Below are 27,982 nucleotides of genomic sequence, written 5' to 3'. Positions count from 1 at the left end.
GTGCTAAAGCATCATTAATGAAACCTAAGACTTAAAGCTATCTTTCCTTTCCTCTCTTCCTCTTCGCCTGGACTCCTTCTCCCTCCCTGTACCTTTCCCAGAAGGTCCCCCTCACCGGGTGGCAGTGGCAGCCCGACTGGGCCGCGCCTGGGGCGCTGCTGGGCTGGGGTGGTGGGGCGGAGCGGGGGCCAGAGCCAGGGCCAGAGCCAGGGCCAGGGCCAGGGCAGGGGCCGCGCTGGCGGAGTGCCCCTCCCTCCCCCCCTCCCCGCCCAGCTAGGGCTGACCCCGCCCCGCGGCCTCCGGCTATTTTGGGCGCGTTGGCGGCGACGCGGGGATCGCTGACAAGCGCGGATCCTGTGACACCTCCCTGCAGCCCGGCACTTGTTGCTCGGGGGACCTGCTGCCATCCCTGAACCCACCTTTCCCCCTTGCCCCCTGTCCCCTCTGGCTTCCCTCCTTTGCATGTGATCTCTCCGAACACTGATCTCTCAGACACTGCTGTTCCCGGCTTGGGAAATAGATTTGAAAATAATAATAATAATAAGCGCCGCTCTCAAGAAGGGCCCCGCAGAGCAAGAGCGCAGAGGGCTGGCCCGGGCGCCGCAGAGGTGGCGCCTCCTCGGCCCGGGACGCTGGCCCCGGGCGCCGAAGGCATGACAGACTCGGCGACAGCTAACGGGGACGACAGGGACCCCGAGATCGAACTCTTCGTGAAGGTAGGTTGGCATCCAGAGGCTCGCTGCACCTGTCGCTCCAGCAGTCGGGCTCCTTGCGACGCGGGCTCACGTGCCAGCGCAGACAGAGCTGGGACACTGGACCCTCCCCAGGGAGGACGTCTCGGCCCTAGCGCTCCCTTGGGTGCCTTTCTGCAAGCGGGACAGCCTCGCTTCGGGGCTCCGGGGTGTCCTGGAGTCAGGCGCAATCCGGCAGGTGGCCGCCAGTCTTCTTGTTGGTCCGCAGTTTGTCAAACCAGCTGCAGGGCCAGTGGATCAGTCCTGAGCCCTGCCCGGTGCGACTTTGGCGAGCCCTGAAGGGTTATTTGCGGTCTAAGGAGGTGGCAGGCGCGTGACTGGACCCCTGAACATTTCTTCTAAAATTGGGGGGCAGAGGGAGGTAAGAGAGGGACGGGAAGAAAAGGAAAGCTTACGGATACAATTCTCTTTGGCAAAATAAAAATAACATCTCTTCAAAGGTCCTTTCTCTCTTCGGCTCAGAGCTACTTCAAAGAAAAGCAGAAGGAAACAAAGGTGTTTCTTGCTTTGTGACCCGCAGAACAGAAAACAAACACTCCTTTCTCCCACATTACTATCATTGTCATAATCATGATTCCGCGGGGTAGTATCAGGAAATGCTAAGGGTTGGGCAGCGGGGGAAACCCAGGTGGACTTGGGGCGGAAGGGGATGGAGGAGCACAGTGAACAGACCAGGTTGAGTCGCCTCGCTCCCTGAGTGAAACAATCTTCCCTCAAGGCTGCTGCACTTCGTTTGCAACCGGCAGGAGGGAAAGGGATGGATGCCGGCGAGGCAGCGTTTCCCGGGTCCGCGGGTGGTGTATTGTAAGAAAGAAACATTTGATCAGTCCTCGCTGTGGCCGACACACCGCAGAAGCTGGGAAACCTGAGGCGGCAGGAGAGTTGCCTCCTGGGCGGTGCAGAAAGCCTCACCAGGACTTGGGGGAGGGGAGTCCGCTTGTGGCCTGAGCTCCAGGACTTTTCTCAAACGGGGAAAATACCCTTTCATTGCAGTTTCCCTGAAATGCCCAGGTAACTGAGAAGGGGAGAGTCCTTGGTACCTTTCAGAGGTCTCCTGGGGTGCATTTACAAGGCATATGTATTCCCTGGAGTGGGAAAGATGTTATTTGGGGCAAATTACCCTGAATTCCAAGCTAATTAGACAGATAAATTGTCACAAAGAAGTGTAAGACCTACAGAAACTTTGATAACCACCTTCTGGTCTTCGGTATCTTTCGATGCCTAAAAAATAAACCCCTCGGGTTGTGACTTATTTTACACATGGTAAGTGGTCTGTCCCAGTTGGCCCAGCCTACCACAAAGCTCTGTTACATTTTCTTCAGCCAGGTGTTACCTTCTTTGGGTTTATTTTTCAAAATTACCCATAGAAATCACACCTGTCATTTAGTGACATTTGCTTTGCGAGGGCTATTTCTCTCCCCTCAAAGGTGGCCTTTGTCTCATTTGGTTTTTGAGACCCTTCTAGGCAGGATTACCAGGTCCTTTGGCAGACCTGGGTAATGAAAGAAGTCACGTCTTCTTGCAAGTTTGGCAGCGTTGGACCAAGGGCCAGAAATGGGGGCCCTGGACCTTGGAATCCAGGTCTGTGATCTAGGGAACCAGCAGGGAGAGCTTTAACAAAGCGATGAGTCTCCCTGCTCTCCTTGAAGAAAGCTGTTCTAGGACTTTCTCAGATTTCCTGGGAGCAGGTAGTTTCATAGTGTCAAGTTCCTGAAAGCTATTTGAAACACAAATTGACTCTTTAGAGCCAAAGGAGCCCTTTGCCCCACTACTAGGCACTGAGACCGATTCTGCCTGCACCATTGGAACCTTGTTGGCAGCTTTGAAGGTTTTCTCCATTTATATAAAAAGCTCACTGCACAGCCCCCAGAGCCCCCAAAAGAATTCTAAAATGCCCGTGTTGTTGTTTTGTCTTAAAGGAAAGAGATCCATGGCCAGGCAGGCCTTCATGATTAGCTCAAAAACTGGATGGATTGTGGGACAAAAAGCCAATAGGAGAGCGCTTGATTATTTTCCCCCTCTTGTTTGACATTCTGGGTTGCAGTTACTATTTCCAGGGACTAACAAAGGCTGAAAATGTTGTGAAATAAAGATCCCACCCAGGTTATGAATGGTTTTATTTTAGGGAAACAAGGGCCTGATCTAGAGAATCAGGTCCTCCCAAAGTTGGACATTTCTCTTAGCTGTGTGATTCCCATGAGAAAGGCCTTCCTGTTGAAGGCGTCTGAGGCCCCAGGCAGCTTCTGCAGAGCCGGGTGGGTTGGTTTCTAGGAAGCCCCTCGGCCGGGTGGAACCCCACCCAGAGTGGGATGTGTCATTTTCAACACCTCCTTCAGGGGACCTCCTCTCTACCCAGCCGGTATGCTCGGCGTGTCGTTCAAAACCTGGGTCACTCAGGGAGTTTCAGGGATACACAATTCTATCCCACATCACCTGATGATCAGCGTCTGTTAACTACTATGACTACTAGTGCTGGTGCTCTTGATAATAATAATAATAATAATAATAAGAATAATAATAATAATAATAAATGGCAGCATTTTAGAATTTCTGAAACACACTCAAATACCTTACCTTGTTCCCTGTTTATAAGCCTTGGTTCACTTCTGTGAAAAATGAAGGGAACCAATAAATGCAAGTCACAGGGAGTTCGTGAGGGCTTCTGCTGTCAGATGCTCAGTGAGCCAGTTTGTCCCCTGTCACAACCTACGGAAGTAAGAAGGATGATTCTGCCCGTTCGGTGGTTGAACAACACTTGTGCTCAGAAGTATACTGTAAATAACGTTCAGATCCACTCCTCAAATGTTGCTGTTTGGACTCTGAATTTCTTCTCTTTCTTTTCCAAAGACCCATATGTCAGGCCTTACATCTTCTTTGGCTGAATTAGGCAATTCACTGATACCTCACTATAATATTTCATAGAGGCTCCATGGATGCAACAGAGGCTTGGAGACATAGGACATGAGTTTGGGTCTTGTCCCGCTTCTAATTAACTCATGACTGAACACATTACTTAACTTCTATGAGCCTCAGTAGCCTCCTCTTGAAAACAAGAGGATGGTTATATGGTTATAAATAACCACAATTATATGATGGCCATCATATATTTTATGGCTCAGACGATGACATTCGGTTTGAGAGTGAAAGGAGGTGCTATGAATAATTAGGCTGGGACAGCAGGTGTCACCAAGAATTGTTCCCAGGCAAATCAGGATGTGTGGCCACCCTGATTATGGGAATACCGTCCCCATGGACATGCTGTGAGGATTCCACAGGAGCAAATAGGTGAAAGTACTTTGTAAATGAAAATTGGTATAAACACATATGAGTAAAATAACAACATGAATTCCATGGCAGATAAAACCTTTCCTGATCTGCAGGCCTTTGCCCTAGGGAACAAAGCCTGCCTCCTTCCTCACTTGCAAGGCTATTTCAAGAATAAATAAATGGGATCATATACAGCTTGGACTTTGTAAGGGGAAGACAACAGGTTCGACAGTTGACAGTGGCAGCCAATGTGGTTTATAGAAAGAAGAAAGAGCAAGGAAGTAAAAACAAAACAGTGATTTGGAAAAACAAATACAGGATGTGCTGAGTAGGTTAGATCAAGACATTCCGCCCATCTGTGTTGACTCCTGGACACCCAGTCCCATCCTCAGACCCAAGAAGTGGAACACCACCAACGGTGTTGCAAATGTCTCTTGCTGCCAGGGGTGTGAATTTCAGTAGAAAGGGGGGGGGGGGTTCTCAACTTTGGCTACATATTTCAATTGTTTGGGGGAGGTTTAAGGTTTAAGAACTCCTGATGACTGCTACTCCTTGATCAATTACAGGAAAATCCCTTGGGGTGGGGGGAAGGAGACCCAGAACCAGATTTCTTACCCCCCACCCAGGTGACTCCAGGGTGCAGTTCTTGTAGAGAGCCACTGAGTCATGATCAGAGGCAAGTCTGACTGCAGGCAGTGTCTGCCACGGCTAAAATAGGTAGCCTTCCTAGAGGGAATTAATGTCCAGAATTTCTAACGGCTTCGGGGCATCGTGTTTAGGAGTGTTGTTGATACAGAGCTTGTACCCAATTTGTGCTCAGTTAACAGATGCTGATGGACTATAAAGCCCTACCCACAGGACTCCAGAACAATCCGTGCATGGGGTCTGTCTAGTCAAATAGCCATCAATTCTGCGTGGGGGAAATAAAACGGAGTCCTGCTGATTGCTGGGTGGAAATGACTAGCTGTTTTATTTATTGAGTGATCTGGAAGGCTCTGACAGTGGTGCAGAGCACATGTCAAGTCGTGGTGACCCATTGTATAGTCATCTGACTTCCAGAACAGACAAGATCAAATCCTGTGGCATTCCCTCTCAGATCCCCACTGCCCGCTGGCTGCCTGGTCCCCTTGGACACCTCACCTAAACGTGGGAGCATTAGGTTTTGCTGTTCCCTTCAGTACCTTAAGCAACTGTTTTTCTTTTCCGCGAGTCCAGGTTTGGGTTGGGGTCAGGAACCAATACACAAGTTCACCTGTCCTGCCATGTCTGCAAGTGTGACTTTTCCTGCATGCCTCAGGTCTGGTGGCAGGTGCAGTGGGTGAACAGATGTTGAAGCCCGCTGTTAGCGCGCTCAGCTCCTGCCTCCCTGCCCACAGTTCTTGCTTTCCCAGCTTGCCTTTCTCCACTCAGGGCAAAGACTCCATCCATTTAGACCATCTGGCAAATACCTTCTCATCTGGATTCCTTTTCCGTTGCCACATGCTGGGCCCCTTTTAGTGGCGGCAGGAGGCATGGTGGGAGAGAGCCCACTTGAGGGAGCAGACTGTGGGTTTCCAGCTGGGCAGGATCTCTGTGCCAGTTTTCTTACCAATGCTGTGCTGATGATGGTGGGACACGTTTTGAGGTGTTGGAGTGAGCACAGAATAAGTTAAGTATGAATCTGTGGCAAAAATGTAACTACTTCTGCAGGCCCAATATAGCCTCCTTAGGGAGAAGCCAAGACCATGAGCTGCCCTTCCTTGGCGTGTCCGAGAAGTCACAGGCTCAAGCCTGTCTGTGCCTGCCTTGTCACTGGGACAGGACTCAGACCCATGTCTGAGCGGGAGCAGCGTGTGACCATCACTGGCTCTGATTGTCTGTGCGGAGCTGCTGCTCTGGGAGCTGGAGGCCCACACAAGTCACTGACTGAATGATGTGGTTGGCCTGGCTGCAGGCGGGGTGCGGATCCCTGGCCAGTGGTTGGGCTCTGCAAGCTCCAGGGATGTTAATTTCTCCTGTCAGTTGGTCCTTCATCCCAGAGAGCCCTCACATAGCTTTGGGGGCAGGGCCAGGAGGCCTCAAACCGCTGGGGGGCTGCATTGGCCCTGACCTTGTTATTTCGGTGGCTTCCTTCCCTTTCCTGTCACTGGGCTCTGGGCCGGGCTTCACAGGGGCCGGCCCCTGGAAGATGCCTATAACTCTAGCCCGTAGATGAGAAAGAAGGCTCTAGATTGTATATCCTTTGGTTTCAGGAGGACCCATTCCTCCCAGCAAACTTCTAGCTCTGCATAGACACGGTATTGTCTAGCTGGTCTATACAAACAACATAACAGACACTTAATAGCTGATATTTTAAAAAACTGTCGTATGGGAGACATCCTCATTGTTCTTTGTCATCAGTGCTGGAGGACTAGAAATAGCGAAGGAGCAAAGTGGGTAAGCCTGGCTTTCCGGAAAATGTGGGTCAGTGATAAGAAGGTTCTCTCTACCCAGGGCATCCTAGATCTGACTCTGCTTGCATTCTGAGGGAGCAGCTCCAACTAATGGGCAATTTGTCTACCAGCTCCCTGAGTGGAATCTACATTGGAAACACATATATGTGGTCAAGGGGTATCTTAGTTCCGAGATGTATCTTAGTTCCGAGATGAGATTCTTGAAGGATAAAGACTATAGATAGCCTGTTGTCAGAGGTTATATGAATCCTTCCTAGGAAAAAGAAATAGCATTTTAGCTTCTAGAAGCACTCTCTTCTAACATGGGAAGGTTCTTTGAATTACATTTGGTGTAGCACTCGTGGGGAACAGTGGTTAGGTCAATGGTGCTCAGCTTTGGGGTGTGAAAAAGTCACTGCATAACTTCTTTACATGGGCTTGTTCATGCTCTTTCTCCAGATTTTCATATTTAGGAGGATTTGGGTAAGGCCTGGGCGTCTGTTTCCTCATGAAGCCACCCCTGAGTGATTCTGGGATTTATCAAAGACTGAGAACCACTAGCCTCGAGCGTGGGTAAATAGAGCTAAACAAACAGTGGGACATCCAAAGGGCAGCATGAAATCCAGCCTTTCCTTGGAACATGCATTTCCTTGGGTGGGCAAGGCTAAGGCAAGAAAGCTTCTTAGCATGAATCATCTGAATTGACCACAAGTAAAGCAAAAAAGGGGAGGAAAGGAATGCATTGCACCTTTCTTTCATAACTTGCTTTTATTCCTTTGTAATATTGTGTGAGGACATTTGAGTGACGAGTTCTTTTAGAAGTTAGGCAAGAAGGAGGTATTAGTAATATAAAAAACATTGAGTGTTAAGGGATTGAAAACAGTCAGTCAATCAACCAACCAGCCAATTACCAACCATGTTTGTGAAGCCATCTTCTGTGGAAACTGATGAGGGGGCCTGGAGAGCAAGGAGGGGAGGGTGCCCACAGTCCACGAGCTTGCAGCTAAGGATAGAGTTTCAGTGTCTCATGAGTGACAGGAGATGAAGGGAGGGGTGTAGGTACAGGGACCCGTATGGCCTGAAGGAGATTTCCAAGCATACTTTGAGGTGGGACCTGAGTTGTGCTTGGAAAAATGATTAGGATTCAGAGAGTGGCAACCATATCAGGTTCAGCAACAGTATGAGGTAAGGCTGTTCAGGACCTGGGGGTAGCTAAGGTTGGCTGGAGAGAACAGCCTATGGAGGGATGCAGCTGGAAAGAAGATAGGGGGGAAAAAACCAAAAAACCAATAATGGGAAGGGTTGTGAATGGCAGATAAATGGTTTTTGCTCCATCATAGGTAAAGAGGAAACAACCAGAAGTTTCTACACAGGTGGGACCTTGATTTAGTCCCTGTTTGGAAAGGTTCATATGTGGCATTGCATGATGGGGTGCACAGACTCATGAACTTGAAGCAAGAAGCCCCAAACTCCCAAGTTTGGCACGGCCACAGTTTTGGGTGTGTGACTGTCTTTAAAAGTAAATTTCCTCTTTGTAAAATGGGGTTAAAAGAAATCACAGAGTTTTTGCCTTGGAGAACCCTCTTAGAAGTCATTTAGTCCGAACCTCTCTTAGCAGATAAAATTCACAGTCTAACCTTTTAGGATACATGGCTGTATGGCTTTCAGGAAGAGAAGAGAGTAAAATGTGAACTGCTGTGTGTTTGCTGTTGCTCTCACCGTGACCATGTCAGAAGGAAAGCCTTGAGGAAGAGGTCATGAGGAGGATTCTCGAGTGTTCCTTGAGAGGTGGCCCTCATGAGAAGTAGGGCTAAAAGGAGGGATATGCTGTGGGACAGCGATGTGAGTACAAAATAGGGCACAGGCCTTGGAAGAAAAGGGTGCGGATATGTGAGGGACGCTGAAACTTAGGATTCAGTAGTATCGTGGTAAATTCACCTCCCGAGAGACTGGTATCCAAATTTGGTGAGTCTCTTCCCTGATTTTATTGATACCATGGATGGGCTTGACCATGATTGTCTAAGCTGTTGTGATTGGACTGAGTGCAGATAAACTAAGTGGGTTTGAGCTTAACCTTTTTCAGGTTCATTTTAACCTGAAACCCTATGAATCTATGATAGGGCACCAAGGATAAGAGTAGTTGTTGGGCGCCTGTGTGGCTCAGTGGGTTAAGCCTCTGCCTTCAGCTCAGGTCATGATCTCAGGGTCCTGGGATTGAGCCCCTCATTGGGCTCTCTGCTCAGCGGAGAGCCTGCTTCTCCCTCTCTCTGCCTGCTTCTCTGCCTACTTGTGATCTCTCTCTCTGTCAAATAAATAAATAAAATATATTTAAAAAAAGAGTAGCTGTTAATGCGAATAATCTTCTGGCGTTACAAGTGTTTTGTTCGAGATGATGGCAGGTCAGTCAAGGGCAGATGTCATCCAGAGTTCTGGAAAACCCACACTCAGAATGTCGGGAAGGCCAGGGCGAGGGGTGTGGGTTTGAAGTTCTGTTCAGAGCTGCAGTTGAAGGAATAAGTTCCTGGAGGAGGAGGAGGGAGCACGAAGAAGTGAGGAGATAAGGACTGTGCTCAGGAAATGCCCATTTGTGGGGGAGGAACGAGGCACAAGAGAATCTGGCAAAGCTGATGAAGACGCAGAGGCTGAGGGAAATAAATGTAATGTCTTGAACGAAGGGAACTATGGGAACAATCGCTCAGAGGCAGGAGATACCAGGTGTCCCGGAAGGGCTGAGTTCCGTGTGGCTGTGCCAGAGTGTGAAGAGAAGCGGGAAGGTGACAAATAGAAGTTGGGGTCGGATCATGAGGCACTTCTTTTTTTTTTTTTTAAATAATTTTTTAAAGGTTTTATTTATTTACTTGACAGACAGAGATCACAAGTAGGCAGAGAGGCAGGCAGAGAGAGAGGAGGAAGCAGGCTCCCTGCCAAGCAGAGAGCCCAATGCGGGGCTCGATCCCAGGACCCTGGGACCATGACCTGAGCCGAAGGCAGAGGCCTTAACCCACTGAGCCACTCAGGCGCCCCTCATGAGGCACTTCTGAGGGCAGGTCAAGAGATCTGGACACTTATTTACAGTGTCGACGGTTGCTTGCGTACCACTGGCTTGTGGGGCAATTATATTTGAAGGGAGAAGAAAGTACTTCGTTGTCTGCGGCTGGTGTGCCTGCCCATGTTGCATCTGAGGAGATCTGAAATGGGAGGTCTTCACGGTGTGTCTCGGGCCCCTCATGGGCCGTGTGTGTAGGAATTCGATGCTGGTTACCCTACCCACTGTGTGAACCCCTACGGACCTTAAGATGGTGTTTTCCTCTTCTGATCATCATTATTCTATGGCGAGGAGGAAAGCAACGAGTACCAGGCTGGAGAAATGACACAAAAGGTGGAGGAAGGATGTATCGTGAATGAAGACCAACTGGGAACCCATTACCTAGAAGGCAGAGGAAGTGAAAACCATGTCCCACTTACTACCGCTTAAAAATTCAGTTGGGGAGTTGTCATGGCAACAGATATACTTTTCTTGATGCAGCTCAAGGTTCCTCTCTCCTAAACACACGCCTCTGCTACCCAGTGCAGACAAGGAGCTGAGAGGCCCAGGGAGCCCATACAGCACGTGGGTGGGGGGCAATCTCACTGGCTTTTTATTCATTTTCACATTTGGGCGCTGTAAGCATTTTGTTAGTCACATCATAAAATCCAGGATCCACGGTGTAATTGGCCTTAGAAACTAAAGGAACCACTTATCTGGGGTCATTGATCACACGTACCTCATGTTTTTTCCTGTGGGGATAAAGAGTTCTGGGCAGGGCTTGACCACAGGACCTGGGAGAGGGGAGCTAGGCAGGCAAAGTTATGGGACCTCCCCTCAGGTGGGTACTTAAGGAGCATCGCAGAGATCTGCTCTGTGTGGCAGGATATTATAAGGGACCAATAGAAACAGGAATCTCCTTTGTAAGCTGGAGTTTCCACGGAGGCATTTCATTGGTTGGTGTGTGCCCACCACTGAAACCCCAGCCCATGAACTTGTTCATCTAATAGCTCAGTGCCGTGTTGAGTGAATGGTTTTCCCTGGTCAGACTCCTTCCCCTCTAGGCCTGCCGCCCCCTAGGGCTGCCAGCTCCTCTGCAGCACACGGGGGGGGGGGGGGGGGGGGGGGATGATGGAAGGTGGGGGATCATCTGGAAGGTCTGCAAGATCTGTGACAGAAAGTGGCCAAATCATTGTCCCCTGCTTTCCATAGTCCAGAACTCAGGTATCATCTAGCTGTGTTCCTAGGAAAAAGGGGAGAAGGTTGGTGAATAACGAATCATTCTCCACCATAAAAATGATTTATTTCCTTGTTTCTTACCACCACCTTACATCATCACACCTTCCTGCTCATGGCATCCTGCCTGCAGCCTGTCTCCCCTCCTGTCTGCCAGGTTTGATGCCATTAGCTTAATATTCCTTGAATACTTTATCACACCCATTCCTCTACCTGCTAGATCAAGTTCATTGCTTCAGCCTGATATTGCCGACACTCCAACCAGGCCAGCATTCCCTCTCCTGACCTTCTTTTCCCTGCTCCCTGAAAATGGCTCCTTAGGTATCCTGACACTTGGTGATGCATTGGTGAGCCTCTTCCCTGATTTCATCCTCACACTTTGCCCCTTGGAGGAAGACAGAGATTTCATCTTTATCACAGACAAGGTGCTTGCTGTGCCCTGTATACCGTGTTGTTCATCACAAGAGAGGGAGAAACCTGGAGATCCTGACTCCAGAGTTGTGCAGTCCCCCCCCAGAACAGGATTGCTCGGCCCTGCATGGTCCTAGGAACCATGGGGACACTTTCCAAACTCCAGCACTAACTCATGAGTCAGAGTGTTCAGGGGATGGGGTCCCAGACGTCTGTAATTCACTAGTGCCCTGTGATTCTGATGCACAGTCCATTATGGGAACATGGCCTGTAAATTCACGAGAGTCCATATCCAGAACCCAGAGAAGTGAATCTAAGGTGGGAATTTAAGGCCTCGTGATGCACAAATGTTGGAGAGAAACTTGAGGGGGGCAGTGGGTCTTCCAGCTGTTCTCACGTCACCCCAATGAACATAGTATCTCGGTCACCTTAAATATTGGCCCATGCCTTTAGAATCTGCTCTGTGCCTTATGCAATTGTAAAAACAGGCATGTTTCTGGCTTTTGTTTTGTTTTCCCAACTGCTTATCCATATCCCCAGATCAGAGGTGCTTGAAATAGAAGATGCTGGGGAAGAGATTGAGAAGATGGCAGGGGCCCAATGGGTGTGGACAACTGAGGGAAACAGACTTGACTTTGAGGTAGAGAACCCCGCCCTCACTCTCCAGTCCTCTTGGGTGCACTGGCTATTTCTGCGTTTCTGGAAATCAGACAGTCAGTTTGGAAGGTGAGTAATAATAGTCATGACTGTGTCCTAGTCTGAATACTTTGCTTACCTCTACTACGTCCTGTTCTTACTCCCAGTTTGCAGATAAGAAGCCTGCCACTCAGAGAAGGTGTGTCCCCTGACGGAGGCCACAGAGCTAGGACACTGTGGGACCGGCTGCAGACGCCACCCCTGAGCGTCAGGATCTATGTTCTCTCTATGACCTCATTTCCCGCACCACCTCCCAGCTGGCAAAGACAAAGTGTACTAAACCTAGAGTAGGATATGTAAGGCTTTGTTTTTCCTAAATTCTCTGTGGGTCACATGAACAATCCAAGGTCAAATCAGATCTCTGTACTTAGGTGATTACCAGGTAAAGGCTTTAGAGCCACCTAAAGACACCTCCTCTCTACTTCTCTGCCACAGTAGCATGCCTTGGTTTAAGGCATGGCCCCCAAAGGCCCTTTATATATATAGATGTCACCCGGAATGGGCTACACATGGACACTGGGTCGCCAGATGCTACATTAGCTAGGATTACTTATCAGGTCAGGCAGCAAGAGGAAGAGGATCAGAAGCAAGTGTGGAGAGAGACCAGGAGTCTCTCCGTGTGCCCTGGGCACCGAGTGCTAGGTGTCTGTCTGGGCAAGGAGTGAATGGTGCCTGCTGTGCGATGTGGGGGTGGCTACGAGGGGCAGACTTTGTCCCCTTGCCAGTTTATCCAAGAGCAGGGTACTGACCAAAGTGTCTTAGGGTTCTAGGGTAAGCTTTGAAACTCATCTTTGCAAGGCTGAAACCCTTGACATGAAAGAAACCTTGAGTGTGTTCTAGTCAGCCCTTACTCCACTACTGAGAACCAGACTCAATCACAGATTGATGGTAGAGCCCTACAATAAAAAAATTACAATGTACACTGAAAAGAAATTAAAAAATAAATAAAAATTTAAAAAAATTAAAAAATTACAATGCTCCATGGCATTATAAAGATAAAAAAATAATTATTTGAAAGAAAATGAACCATGTTATTTGTGGCATTCAGTGAATTCCATGAGTCTTCATGGGATTCCAGGAACTTCCAAGGAGCATGCTATGGGACATCGAGGTCCAGAGAGGTTAGGCTTTTATAATGCCACACAGCAGGGTGGAGAATAGAACTCTTGGCTGCAGTTCACCATGTGACAGCCCAGCCCCACTGACGCTCGGGCCTTTCTGAACCATTCTGAGACACATGACATGGTTGAAGGTGGCAAAGAGCAAAATGTAACAGGCATTATGCGAAATATAATTTTTTGAGCATCTGCTCTGCTCCACACATGGTGCTAACCATTCTGTTTAATTCAGCATCCCTGCGGCCACGGTGCCATGGGGTAGGTGGGGAACGGTTAACTTTTTACTTGGGGTCCCACGGAATGTGGTAGAGCTGGGATATCAACCACAATTTTCAGTGTACATTAATAAATAAAAATAACAAAATTAAAGTCAAAGTTCTTGAAATACCCCTTTCCATGTGGCAGCTGTTTATTGAGGTCGACCAGATGCCAGGCCTTGGCTCTGTTAGGGAATAAGCTGCAGAAGGCAGGCACCGTTGGACCCTGGTGGAAGTTGCAGCCTGGGAATGGAGAGGGCAGGGCACGCTGGGCAGGGAGGAGAACTGTGACCCAAGGGCAAATCACAAGGCCGTGGCAGCTCCAAGCAAGGGGACCGGGTATCCAGAAGGCATTAAGCCTTGTTTTACAACACATGCAGGGAAGGACTTGGGACTTGGTTCAGAGGTGGGACATGAAACAAGAGTTCCAGCCTGGCTGAGACAGAGAAGGAGGAGGATGCTATCTACCTCTTCCCCTGCTGCCAGGGAAGATTCTGGAAGGGGCAGATGATGAAGGGAGCCCAGGTTCTCCACCCCATCAGAACTGCAGCAATTTCTCTTGACACCACTGAGAACAGCCGTGGAGGACGCCTGCTGGCACCTCTCCCACTTTAGGTCCCCTTAAAGGGCTATTTGCACCTTCTCTCAGCCTGATGCTCTTCAGAAAGCATTTTTCTACCTGGGTGCCAAGAATTACACTATCAAGGGCGAGGCACCTTTCATTCCAGAGAGGGAGATAAATGGCCCTTGGTGGGAATGTGTGGCTGGTTAACACTTTGGAGGGAAGGAGGACCTCCCAATGTGTAACCAGACATCAGTCAAGGAGGGGAAAAGAGAGGTTTTCAGTGCACCGAGTTGATGAAGGCTTTGTGACATAGGGAAAGGACAGTCTGCGAGGAGCTGGAAAATGAGGCCAGGGATGGAAGATAAATGCCACTCTTGTCATGGCTCTGCTCTCTGGGCTTGATGCTAATTTACTTTAGTTGGGTCCAAGCAAATAGGAACAGTAACCAGCTGACAGTGGTTACCTTGAAGTCAGAGATGAAGAGGATCCTCTCCTCACGGCTGGCTGTTTCCTACAAGGAGTCTGTGTGCCACCATTTTGATATGGCTACTTCTAGAAGTCGCATGTATCCTACATACTCTATGTTCTAACCGTATGTTGAGCATGTGGTGTTGGGCATACACTGTATGCTCCAGTCATGCAATGGCCAAATAATGCACGTCTATCTGCATTTATCGCACATTCACCGAATACTCGTTGAGTAACCGAGCAATACAGTGGAGCTCAGGAAACTTGGTTTTTGCTTCTGCTTTCTGGCAGCCCCTTACTTTGGACTGGTTGTTTGGGTTTCTTCATCTCTAAAACATGGGGGTTGGATGAAAGGCAAGCTGAGGTCCCTGTCAACTTGAAAATGGGTCCTTTGATTTTACTGTGCACTGAGCCACGTGCTGCTCACTGCCACGTGCTGCGTCTCTGGGTGGGGCTCGGACATCTGTGCGCTGGGACAGGGGCCTCGGGATGTCGCTGTGTGAAAATACACCAATGACATCATCGCCAAACTAGTTTTGCACACCAAGGGAGACAGGTAAGCGGTTCGGGTGGGTGTGTGAGGCCTCAGCTGCTCCAGGAGGCTGATTTCCTGAGGAAGGAGGATGTTGTCTTCTGAGGCAAACGTTCCTAACAGCAAACTACTTCAGGCACTTTATGCCTTTGACTCCCCTGTGCCCTTGACTGAGACACTTGGCCTCTCTGGGGAATTTTTCAGCTATGACATAGGTGGGACTGCATTCCTAGTCCTGCTTGATCCTGGCCCCAACTCCCATTGTGTACATTCATGGAATCCACTTACGATCTCTGGCTGTTGTTTACTTATTTTGATTAACTTTCCCATTAGCCAATTGTGAGTGTGCATGTTTGTGCGTGTGCTTGTACGCCTGAGTGTAAATGTGTGTGCATGCCTCGTTTCCTCATACTCAGGACTTTTCTCTCGTCAGTCTCAGATACTGGGATCTGGCAGAAAATTGGTTCTTTCCGATGCCAACAAGTCTTGATAAAGGGCATTTGGACTCATTATTCATATGCTCATGTACTGGAGAATACTTTCAGCCGGTTTCAATACTGACATGCAGAGCCCACATTTGTCCTTCTCCCTTGTGTCCCTGCACCACGTGGGACCTGCTTCTTCACAGCAGAAGCCAGGAACTGACTTTCTGGACCAATTCCTGTTCTGTTTCAATTAGCTAAGAGTGTGTTCTGTGGTTCGCAACAATGAATCCCTATCAGCATTTCTTTAGGAAAAAAAAAAAATTGCACAGCAGAATCTTCTCTGAAGTCTTACAGATCCTAGGACATCAGTGATAAATCCTTAGAATGTTCTATTAGGATATTTAACACCGAATATTTATTTTATAACTTCAGCAAATTCTTTGGGGGTGATTTTCATAAAGTCTGTTCCAAACGTAGGTCCAGGGACGTGGAATTATCTGACTCACCGGGCCAGCCTGGGGTAGGCTGGGGTAAAGCCAGTCGCATGGAGGAGGTTGTTTTCCACCCTCCCCATGCCCTTTAGTGTTGCCAAAGGGCAGCCTTTTCACTGAGTGAAAACAAGTTACCATAATCCCAGAGCCTCCTTCGAGAGTGAAGAATAGTAATATTAACTAACATTTATTAAGTGCTTTCTGCATGCTTCCTAACTGCTTTACATTGCATAATAATACTACTACTAGTAGCCCTGTGGTGTAGACAAGGAAACTGAGGCACCAGGGGTTAAGTGGCTTAACCGAAGTCCCATAGCTCCTAAGTGTTCCCAGGCTACTGCCTCCGCGAAGCAGTGCCCAGAGGCCAGGGCAGGCTGTGTGGTGTATGGGGGAATGGACAGTGTTCCCTGACCACCTTGGGGCCTCTCTACAACCTCCTCTTCTTCCCCTTCTGAATATTGTAGCAGACTTGGATGTTGTTCCCCATCCATAACCCAAGTTCATAGAAACAAATGAAAAAGTCATTTGATACACATGGCAGTTCGCTGTCATCGTCTTCTCAGCGAGTGAGCGGATGGACGCACGCCAAGAGCTGACATGGTCGTGGCTGAGGGTCCAGGGGAACGAGCCATGCCCTCGGAGAGCTGTGGGGTGCTTCCTGTGGCACCCAACGTGGTTACCTTCTCTCGCTTGCCCAGATTCATCTGCTTCTTTCCCCCTTCACTAGACGTGGAGTTGGGTAATAATACAGGCCCAGTGAAATACGAGTCACTTGACTCCGTGACTGAGGAACAGCATGTCAGATGGTCACCCAAAAGCCTTACCCTCAGCCTCCTGATCCCCCTCTCAGCCTGTCCTGAAGACGGGACCCTGGTGAGGACATCTACTGAGCATGCACCCGGCTTTCCATCAACCGCATTGAGAAGGAAGTAGACTTATGGGTCAATCCTGGGGGTGAGTGCTGAGGACTGATTTTAAGTTTTAAGTAGGAAGGGGACCGATTTTAATTTAACATATGGAAGAACTTCCTTGCACTGAGAGTTGTCAAACAGAACAACAGATACCTTGAGAGAAGTGGCGAACTACCCATGAAGGATGTATTTATTTACTTAAGGATTTATTTATTTATTTGAGAGAGAGAGAACATGTGCATGAGTGTGGGGGAGGGGCAGAGGGAGAGAATATTCAAGCAGACTCTCTGCTGAGCACAGAGTCTGATGTAAGGATGGATCCCACGGTGCCTGAGATCATGACCTGAGCTGAAACCAAGAGTCGGGCACGTAATGGACTGAGCCATCCAGGCGCCCTTGAGGATGTATTCAAACAGAGGTTGGAGGACTTCCACAGGGTTTGGTGTGGAAAGAATCCATGTATTTGGAACTAGCACGTAATCTTGGGCACATAGTAGGTGTTTATTACAAGCCATTGTTAGCAAATCTGTTCCCACTCTAGTGGCCTGTTATTTTCATCTTCTTGTGGAAAGATTATTTCATGGCAGACATTAAATTGGTCAGTACCTATTACATGAAGGGTTTGTTAAGGTTAGAAATGTGTTAAAATGAGGCTGTGCTTTTGCCGTGCTGGAGGTAACTTGGAGGAGCCAGGGAAGGGCTCTCTCTCCTGTGTCCTGGGGTTGCTGTAGCTCACACAGGAGTTAACGTGCTCAGGCATCATATCTGGTTTAAGTTACAACAAAACTGGGCCATAAGGCATTTGAAGGCAGTTGCACTAACCTTTACTTCCACATCCCCCCACGAGTCATTTTGAGACCTAAACATTTGTCAGATCCTTGAGGAGTTTCTCAGAGATTGATTGTTTGATAAAATCTTGCCAATCCTCATGACCAGATCCAGAAAGTGTTAAATATGCTGATGGTTCTTTTTTGTCCAAAAGTTTTCTGTTCATTACTTTAAAATAGATATGTGAACTTATTAGTTGACAATGGCCATGGAAAAATTAGAATTTCAGGAAATTTCCTTTTATATACAATTAGACATTTTCTGCTCCTGTGGATTTTTGAAATCTCTCCCAACTCTGAAAATTGGGAAACAAGGTCCTGCCCCGTGAGCTCAAACTGGCTAGAGTTCCCCATCTTTCTGATTGCAGGCATCTATTTTCTATAAGGATCTCTGAACCAGAGCTGCTCTCCTGGTTGGCTGTGACAGATGGGATCCTTTCCTGTGGGAGCTCAAAATGCTGTGTAGGTCTCTTTCCCAGGAATCCCTCCCCGGTGTTGCAGGGTATCCCAAGGGGGATGCAGAGGTGGAGCGCTGGACCACGGGTCTGGGGCTGCCAAGGCAGAGTCAGGATTAGGGATTAGGGACGTATAGACATGAGCTCCCCTGATGTTACTGAAGGACAAAGGTGATCAGAATAGTCCAAGACAGGGATGGGGATTTGCCTCATGTCCTTTGGGACTCCTGATTCAATTTTCTCTTCTCTCACTGCCCTTTATCAACTTTATCCTGATCTTTGTCTTTGCTCTTGTTAATTATTTTTGTTGTGATCAGACCATGTTTTGGTTTAGAGGGATAGCAAACCTTTTTGGGAGTAGGTAGGATATATAAAATCCATAACATAAACTTAAAGTCTCATTTTTAGAAAAAGTCGTGTTACACATTTGTACAGCTAATACCTGTATCTGACCAGGCTGTCAAGAACCATTGTTGAGTTCTTGCACCGCATCTCAGTGACCTCCTTTGTCATCCATACTGACCCTCTGCTCACACTTACTCCTCTGCTTGCTTCTGTGATATATTCCCGACCCTCCTTAGAAGGCACCCAGAGAGTTTCAAGAAATGCTAACACTTGGCCCTACTTTGGACCAATTCAATCAGAGTCCCTGGGAGTGGGACCCAAATACCCACATGTCTCAAAACACCCTTGGTGATCCTAATTGCAGCCAAACCAGGCATCACTTGTTTAACCCATCAGGTCTCTCAAAGGACTGCATGTTAGAACATTCCAGGGAGCTCCTGAAAAAGACAAGCCCCTAGACTCCACCAGGGAGCCCAAGTGTGCAAATTCTGTATTTACTGTCGCATTCATGCCAGACTTTTCCTTTGCAGCCTCTGGCTTCTGGACACACCATTTTCTTTACTTGAAGTGTTCTCCTCTCTTTCCTTTTCCCATTCTCTTTTTAGAAACCAGCTCGGGATTTTTGCCTTTTTAAAGAAACCCTTTTCTGATTGACATGCACCCTTGCCTGCCTCCCCTGGGGTCTGAGCCCTCTGTCTCAGTTCATAGGATATGATATGGATTTGATACTAGCTTTGTGTATGATTAAAATAGGTGTGATTTCAGGCACACCAAGAAAAACTCCCAAGTTATTCTAAATAGCGCAGTGACCCCTTGGAGACTGAAATGCTTATTCCACTTCTGGGTGAGTGAAGCATCTGAGGTCAGATATGGGGCGGGATGGTAAGGGGGACAGGCCTGGTGAAGGTGGGGTGAGGAGCACGCACAGGTTGGTAGAGCTGAACATCTTTGAGCCCTTCCTGTCCAGTGAGCAGCTATGCTGCGTCAGGCTCAGGATAGGAGATGAAGGACACGTTCCCAGTGAGCTTGCTCCCTGTGAGATAGACAGTCACTCAGCAATTTCCACACCTCCCTCGCAGAGCTGTTGGGAGGATTGAATGACTTAATGTCTGCGAAGTGCTTACAGTAGTGCCTGGTGTGTAAGTGCTTACAGAGCAAAGAGATGTGCTCTGTAGATGTTGACGGTTATTTTTTTTTTTTAAGATTTTACTTACTTATTTGATACAGAGAGAGAGAGAAAACACAAGCAGAAGGAGCAGCAGAGGTAGAGGGAGAAGCAGGCTCCCTGCTGAGCTGGGAGCCTGATGTGGGGCTTGACCCCAGGACCCTGGGATCATGACCCAAGCCGAAGGCAGATACCTAACTGACTGAGCCACCCAGGTGTCCCAGATGTTAACCGTTATTATTTGGCTTTGCACATAGCTAAACGGCTCTCCTCATGCTCTATAACATTAAATTTTTTTTCTTATTAAGGTATAATCCATGTACGTCATTATATTATTTTCTTATTTTTAAGATTTTATTTATTTATTTGAGAGAGAGAGAGAGAGGGAGCACAGAGGGAGAGGGAGAAGCAGGCTCCCCACTGAACAGAGAGCCCAATTCGGGGCTTGATCCCAGGACCCTGAGATCATGACCTGAGCGGAAGACAGGCGCTTAATGACTGAGCCACCCAGGCCCCCCCATTATATTATTTTCAAGAGTAGGAATAATGATTCGATATTTTCCTGTATTATGAAATGATCACCACAACAAGCCTAGTTGACTTAACTCTCTTGGCATTTCTTATTTAAACCTTCTGGCCTTCATTTCTCCCACAAACACCTTGACATTTCATTTTATATCAACAGCGGTTCACGGAAGGCTGTTAGTATTCCATGTGGTGGGCTCAGAAATGACAAGAATAAGTCGGCGTGTCTGCCTCTGATCAGACTGGAGGGGGAGATACCACATCCGTGCCTTCCCACCCCCGAGAGAGAGCAGCCAGGAGCTGGGGCCACGGCAGGCATTCAGGCGTGGAGCTGCCATTTCACACTGAGGGGGTTCTAGATGCCTTCTAGATGCTTCTAGGCTTCTAGATGCCTGGCATTAAAAGTGAAGCCTGGAAAAGAACAGGACCGTAATGCTAATGGGCCGCACTTTATCTCTTGGCACCTAGCCTTCTACTTGGGCATCACCCAGGCTGCCATTGCATCCTTACCTCATGAAGTAGGTCCTCTTAGAATCCCCACTTTAAGGATGGGGAAACTGAGGCTTAGAGAGGTGGTCACCACCTCTCAGTATCTCAGAGGGAATATGGTCAGGCAGAGAGCAATGGGGAGTGGAGAAAACATTCCAGGTGGAGGGAGCAATGGAAAGTTAAGACCGAGCATGAGATTTTAGTTAGTGGAGTGGGGGTGGGGAGGTCCAGTGGCAAACCCATTTTGGCCATGTGCAGAGGAGGACTAAGAATTACACTGGAGAGGTTGATTGTCCAGATGATAATCACATGATCTGATGTTTGGCACCCGTCGTGGTCCTGGAGCAAGGCTGGAGACTCCCACCGTGCCTGCCATCAATCCATTAACGCTGGAAGCTGGGGCAATCCAAAAGGGCCTAGGCCAGGCAGCCGTGTGGTCACAAAGTACAAGAATTATTAACTAGTTATTAAACTAAGTCAGTTGAGTTACAATTATTGTTAATTACTGTTGTTACTATCATAGCTGGTTTTGATTTTGAAAATTTTGGGGGAGTGCTTGTAGAATATATGTATCAATACCATGACATTAAAGACCAATTTTTTAAAAATTCCTTAAAAAACATATAGTTGTTCTCTTTATTTGGCTTCAAGCTACCAAGACCTTGAAGCTAATGCACCTGATGCTCTCCTACGTGTGAGAGCAGGAGCTGCTTCCAGATGGAATTTGAAGCCTTCCTTTAAGGGCCCAGAGGCTGTCCTCCCTCTCTCACTCTTCAATAGAAGAGCCACTGACATGTGTTTTTTTTTTGAACTTTTAGAAAGACTATTTCCACAGTGATTACTTTGTTATCCTCACAACATCCTTTTGAGCTGAGTAAAACTCATATAAATATACCTTTTTTGCTGATGTGGAAAATAAGATCCCCCCCCCAAGATGAAAATAAGAGATTAGCCCAACTTTACAAAGCGGGTCAGCCGACTAGAGCCACAGAGCCGGTGGGCCTGGCACAGCCCTCACAGAGACCTGGCTGTGGCCGGCGTGGCGAGGCTCAGGGCAGGGTCCAGAGTGTTCTGTGAGAGGTCTTCCCAGGTGCTGCATCAGAACAAGGACCCTCTGTGTCTAAGGACACTTCTTTTTCTTTCCCTCGTTCCTTCGTCCAGGAGTTCAACAGATGGGGTAGAGGCAGACCCTGTCTTGCCTCCATCCGACCCTGTCTCTAGGAAATGACTTCCAGAAGCAGCCATGTATTTGCTTCCCTTTGCTGTGTAACACTTGCTACACATGTACTGGTTTAAAACCAGTGCATTTATCATTGCAGAGCTTTGTGGGTCCGGAGTCTGACATCAGCTTAGATGGGTTCTCTGCTCAAGACCTCCTCTGGAGCTGGGTGTCCTTTCCAAGCCCTCGTGGTTGTTGACAGAAGTGGGACTGAGGGGTTGAGGCCCCTCACAGTTGCCTGCCACAGGGCCCTCGATACGGGCACTTATAATCACTGCTGCAGCTGTTGCTGCTGCTGCTTCTGCTTCTTCTTCTTCATCCATCATCTTCTTCTCCTCTTCCTCCTCCTCCTCTTTCTTCTTCTTTTTAAGATTTTATTTCTCTATTTGTCAGAGAGACAGTGAGCACAAGCAGGGGGAGCAATGGGGCAGAGGGAGAAGCAGGCTCCCCTGCTGAGCAGGGAGCCCAATGCAGGGTTCCATTCCTGGACCCTGGGATCATGACCTGAGCCGAACGCAGACGCTTAACTGACTGAGCCACCCAAGGGCCCCATAGCAACTTGATTCTTTAAGGCCGGCAGGAAGTCTTTCCCATGCTTTCTCCTGATTAAGTAAGGCCCACTCAGGACAGTCTCCTGTTGATTAAATTAAAATCAACTGATTTGGGGCTGTGATTATATCTGCAAAATTCCTGCACCTTTACAATATTCTGTTGGCTGGAAACAAGTCATAGATGCCATCCATGCTCAAGGGAGGAGATCATGCAAGAGCATAAATGCTAACAAACAGGAGCCATGGTTAGTGGGAGGGGGTCACCTTCGAGTCTATCTGTATTAGGTAGATTGATCTAACTTTCCTCCACACACAGTAACATTAGCCAAACCCTTCATATACACCGTCTCCTCAAATCCCTGTGACCGCATGGGGAAGGAATTGATATGGCCCATACACAGTAAAGAAAGCTGAGGTTTGAGACCCAGTCCCTTCCTCAGGTTCCCACAGCTCGTAGGTGCAGAACTTGGTCTTGAATTCAGGTGTATCAGATATCAAACCAGTCAACCAAAAGTCTGTGTAGCACTTAAGTGAGTTGACAGTCTTAAGTCCCCCTAGGACCCCACTAAACTTTTAGGAACTTAAGTTTTACTCTGACCTTCTTGGATGCTTAATGCTTACCTACTTTATATTTCTTCCCAAGCTTAGATCAAGAATACACCTATGACCTTGGACTTGGCATCATTGGGTTTTCTGAGGGACAAGGGACACTGTTACTACATAACAGGGGTTTTTGCATATATTCCTTTATAACCATTCTACAGTGTGATTGTCATTATCCAAATTTTGGCGACGAGGAAACTCAGGTGCAGGCTCAAGGAGGTTGTACGTGACATTGGACTTGTTATAGCTGCCGGGAGTCAGATGTTAAATCCGCCATCTTTCAATCACATTTTATTCCATCTGGCACTCATGGGCCAACCCAAATCATTTTCTAAAACTAAAAGGAAACACAAGAGTCAGGATGGAGGGATATTTTTGTTCGTTCGTTTGCTTCAGGCAGGTGCTTGTTTCGCTGCCTCTTTAACTTGCTGACCTGTTGCTGGAATGGAAACTAGTAACTTAAACATGAATGGAAACCACTTTAAAAAATAATAGCACAAGGCTTGTGCCGTCTACAGGGAGACCGAAAGTGAGGCTTTCAGAGGAGTGCAGGGAACCTGCCTTGTTTGGCTTTATCTTCATGACCTCTTTCCTTTGTAAAAACAGACTGCAGGGTAAAGCATATATTTATAATTACATAGTCAAATAGTCCGGACAACTCCGTTTGCATGTCCCTACTTTACAGACAGGGGTAAGTTTCAGGGGGAGACTTGGTGTCTTGCCCAAGGTCACACAGTGCATACAAGGAAGAGCTGAGGCTACTCACGCGCTTTATTAGAAGTCTCTCCACCTGGCCTCTTCTTTCACGAGCAATGGTGGATGCGTGGGGATGTCACTTGCCTTAAGGCAAGCTTACAGATGGGAGACCAATTCGATCATGGGCCCCCAGAGTTGACCCCCCGAATTTAGCCATCCACAGCTTGTCGGTAAAACTCAAACCACTAGCTCAGGGATGGCACTTCACTGTTGCCTCCGATCCTGGAGGGCAATGTGACTTGCTCTGCAGTCTGCTCCTTGGGGGATTTTGGTACCTTTAATGGGATGCCTCGCTTTTTCAAGTTCATTTTTGGTGTACCTAAATATTGATGAAACAGAGCCAGGCAGAGAATGCTTGTAAAGACCAAAATGAGCCTTTTCTATTTTCCCATTCAGATTACACTGGACTGCCTGGTTTATGTGTTTCCATGTTACCTGAGTCCATGAAAGCAGCACCCAAGGTCACGGTCACACAGTGATCTTCAACACAGAAAGGTGGTGAATCTAGAAAACTACTTCCATTGATCATAATTTTAGCCTGGAGATTTTGCTCAATGCTTTTTCCAAAATTTCAGAGCTGCCCTGACTCTTGCCAGCCAAAATGATTTTTTTTTTTTTTTTTTTTTTTTTTTTTTTTTACAGAGGCAGTTTTAGGAGTTAGGATATTTACAGAATAATACTACCTTAGTGGAATGCTGGGGCTACTTGTAGGAGAATTTGGACAGGGTTCTCTGAGCTCCCAATGATGAGAATCAGGAAAGAGGACATAGTTCATATGGAATGACACCTGGTACATATCCCTGGGGACCGTGAGAGTTTTCTGTTAGAGCTAATCATGCTCTGTGCTCCCGCCTCCGCTCAGCGTTTTGTTAAGAGTGAAATAGGATTCAAACGCAAGTGCAGCCTGGAAGGGTAGACCAAGTCCCACATGTCAGGACCTCCAGGCTTCAGATCAGTCTATCCGTGTGGGCAGGAGATTCATGCTGCTCCCTGGGATGGAGAGAGCCTCGGTCATTGGTACTGACCCACTGTACTCATAACAAGGATCCCTGAGACTGAGATTGGCCTTCAGTTTTCTTCCCAGGACATTGTCCCCCTGCCAGTGACTTCAGGTGTGCACCACATGTTCCTTTCTCCAGAGGAGACCACAGTTTAGTAAAAGAGAGAAAGCTTGGACGTCGTACACCAACAAGTGTCTAACTCCAAAGGTCAGCAAGAGATAGTGCTGAATGTTGAGTTTGGAGAAAGAGCCATGACTTCTGGCCAGGGAGTTATCAAGAAAGGCTTGGTAGTGTGAGACGTGATGTTAATACATGCCTGTAGGAAGCAAACACTTGCAGAACTTCCCACATACCAGCTCAGTTAATGGGGTCAGATGCTTGGGTTCAGTCCACAGTACCACTCATGTTGCTATTCTCAGCATCTTCCACTGCTGCCAACGGAACGGTATCAGGTCCCCATTCCATGAGCAGCACCGGAGCCACACTGAATTCCAAGTGAGACACACTGCCACTGACACATAGGAGCAGTTTAAGGAAGATGACTCAGGTAAATGGTGTTCTGGAAATGTGCACAAGAAATATGGCTCCAGGCCGTCTATCCCTGAACAAGCCCTTTTATGGTGGGCAAAGTCACAATCACTGGCTCTTTGTAATCTAAACATTTACGATGCCATGGGTGCTTAGTCTCCTGGGTGCCATACTTGTGGACTGTCGTGGAGAATACACCCTTCCCAGGTTCTCTGCCCCATGGATGGGCAGACGGGAAATCTCAGCTCTAAACAACAGGCAAGTCCTCACGCTTCATCGAGCTTAAAAATTTCCAAGGAATTCTTGTCATTTTTGTTAAACTAAATCATATATAGAACCTTGCTATATGAAGAAAGATAGAAGGGGAACTACTCTGGTCCACCTCCCTTACCCAAAGATGGGCCTGGGCATCTCTCAAGCTCTAGCAACAATGGTCCCCAAACCTCAGATCATGCTTACCACTGACTTCTTTCTTAAGCAACAAAGTCCCCTCATCCAAATTAATACCCAGAAGGATTTTTCTTGCCGGAGGTCACATAGTTACTCGTGGACCATGGTGGGACTGGAACTGGAGTTTTCTGACTCCAGCCAGTGCTCCTTACCCTCTGGGTGGCCTCGACCAATTACACTAAGGATTCCGACAACCCTCCATTCCTGATACACCAAAGAACCCAGTGATACTGGAAGACAACGATGGTGTGTTAGTCAGAAACTCATTGGAAACTACTGGCAATCTTCAGAATTAGTACTTGGAAGAGAGTTTGGGAAAGAGGCTATTTCCAAAGGTATGACTAGGGTTTAGAGGCACCGTCAGGAGAGAGTGGAGAGATATATCTGGGAGAACAACAACGAAGGCCCTTTAACAAACACCCTTAGGCTCGAACCTTTACCTAAAGACCGAAAGAGTCAGTGGAAATTGTGTGCCCTTCAGTAAAGGGATGAGGCCAACTTGAAGCAGCCCAACAAGTGTGGAACCAGGGCAGTAAATGCCCTGATTTTACGTTCCTTCAGACCTCCTGTCTTCCACTGGTGCCTTACTGGTCAACGGCATCCTCAGGGAACAGAAGTAAGAAGCCCTTGATGGTTTCTCCCATGCCAGCCTCCCATGGGTGCCGGCCTGGTGGAACACCTGGAGAGGGTGCCTGGAGGGACAAACAGGGATTTCCAGCACAGCTGGTTAGGAAGTTGTCACTTCACTGTTGGGGTTCCTGGTCAAATATTGCTGTGAGAGGAGCCTTGCTTTTTACAGAAAGGTAACTATGGGAGGAAGTTTATGAGGAGGGTAAATATAGATATTTCCTGTTCTTCTGTATGAAAATGGTATGGTGGCTTTTAGAGTCTTTGCTTCACATTAATATGTGAGACTAGATCTTCGTGTTTCTGCTCTAGGTAGAGTGGACTGCTTTAGGATCTGCTTCCTGTGTGTCTCTGGATCTGTCTCTTACCATGACCTGTCCAAGCAACAACCATACTGAACAAACAGCTCAAGGCTCCCAGAGGGGTCAGATTCTCTGGGCTCCCAGTCCCTGAACATGCTGCTTTCTCTACTTTGGAAGTTCCTTTTCATCATTTTTGCCTAGACTGAGCCCTTGGAAGATTTTTCAGTCTCTTCCTCCCACCCCCTGATTTAAGCCTCTTGGGTGTCCCTCCAACATGATGTGCATGGCTTTGTCATTACTCCCATCCCATTGCCTTCTAAGAGCATGTTGAATGTTCTATGCCTGCACTGGAGGCAGTCACAAGGTCAAGGATGGCAATTGTTGACCTTACCTCCCTGGTATGGAACTGCTCAATGGATGCTTGTGGAGGGAAAGAAAGATTGCTTGCCCACCAGTCTGCTTGTCTTTGAAAACCGTATCATGGAAAACTCAATGAATTCCTCATGAGTGATTTTGATTAATAGCTATAAACAAAAGCAAATGATTTCTATTTTCCCTTTAAAGTCCATTTTTGAATTTTGTTTTGTGTGTAACCACTTCTGGTGAAGGCAACAAGCTCACGAAGGCCTCCTCCGGGGTGAGTCACAGGAAGTGGCCTCCTGGTGACAGCCAGATAGCAAATGTCTGCCTGTGGTTTCATGGTTTACAGAGTCCATGCACTACATTTTCAGCTTGGACCTCAAAAGAATGCTGTGGAAATGGGCACTGCTAGCTCAAATGTCATTATCCCCATTTTACCACAAAGAAATTTGTGGTTCCCAAAGTCACGTGTCTTGTCCCAAAGTCACGTGTCTTGTCCCAAAGTCATGTGACTTGTCTCAAAGCCACACAGCCACTTAAACATCAGTGTGGGGCTTTGCCTTCCGACCTTCTGCCAGGTGACCTTCCCACTCTAGCACAGGCGTCTCAGGACAGCACAGGCAACATGAAAAAGCATTGGCATCTCCTAGCTGAAGACAGTAGATCACAGACCAGGTGGTCCTGGAAAGTACTTAAGAGTTAATACTGTTCAACCCTCTCATCTCGAACACGGGGAGCCAGTATACTGACGGTTCCTCAGATTTTTTTTTTTATGTCAAGTATCTTGTTAAATGTTAGGGGGTGGGAAATTCAATCTTTGTACTGGTTTCTCCTTTCCTTTCCTGTCCCAGTAGGTGCTTTTCCACACTCTCTTAGAATATATTCTCCAAGGACCCAGGTTCGGTTAATCTCTGTGAGTTATTCATTCAAAAAAAACCACAATTTTTTGAGGGTCTATTTTGTGCTAGGCATTATTCTAGGTGCTGGAGTACAGCACTGAGAAAAGTAGACAAGATCCCTGCCTTCACAAGGTTTATATTCCAATGCATGAGATAGAAATAAAGAAATAAGGACATAAAGAAATAAGTAATGTAATTTCAGATTATACATATTGTTATTAAGGAAATAAATCAGGTGCTAATTTAGATGGAAGAGGGGAATAAAAGACCTATCTATCTTAGGAAGGCTCTGTATTTTAGCCGGTAAGCAGGTAC

The 27,982-nt window shown here is 47.6% G+C and overlaps 1 protein-coding gene across 2 annotated transcripts in view; it reads left to right on the top strand.

Moving 5' to 3' along the window:
- CLIC5 (chloride intracellular channel 5) overlaps positions 1 to 27,982 on the top strand; it is a 157,144-nt gene that overhangs the window by 56,173 nt on the left and 72,989 nt on the right. Inside the window, exon 1 of one of the 2 annotated variants that reach the window (XM_046004417.1) lies at positions 343 to 716. The exons of the other annotated variant lie outside the window; for it this stretch is intronic. Coding sequence (XP_045860373.1) covers positions 654 to 716 — 63 coding nt within the window. The 5' untranslated portion in view covers positions 343 to 653. Of the gene's footprint in view, positions 1 to 342; positions 717 to 27,982 lie in introns of those variants that run through there. 2 annotated transcript variants of the gene reach the window in all.

The sequence above is a fragment of the Meles meles genome, chromosome 5 (genome assembly GCF_922984935.1).
Source record: "Meles meles chromosome 5, mMelMel3.1 paternal haplotype, whole genome shotgun sequence".
In the NCBI taxonomy this organism is placed as follows: Eukaryota; Metazoa; Chordata; class Mammalia; order Carnivora; family Mustelidae; genus Meles; species Meles meles.
Note: the sequence above shows the minus strand (reverse complement) of the source record. Positions and strands in the feature narration are given on the sequence as shown.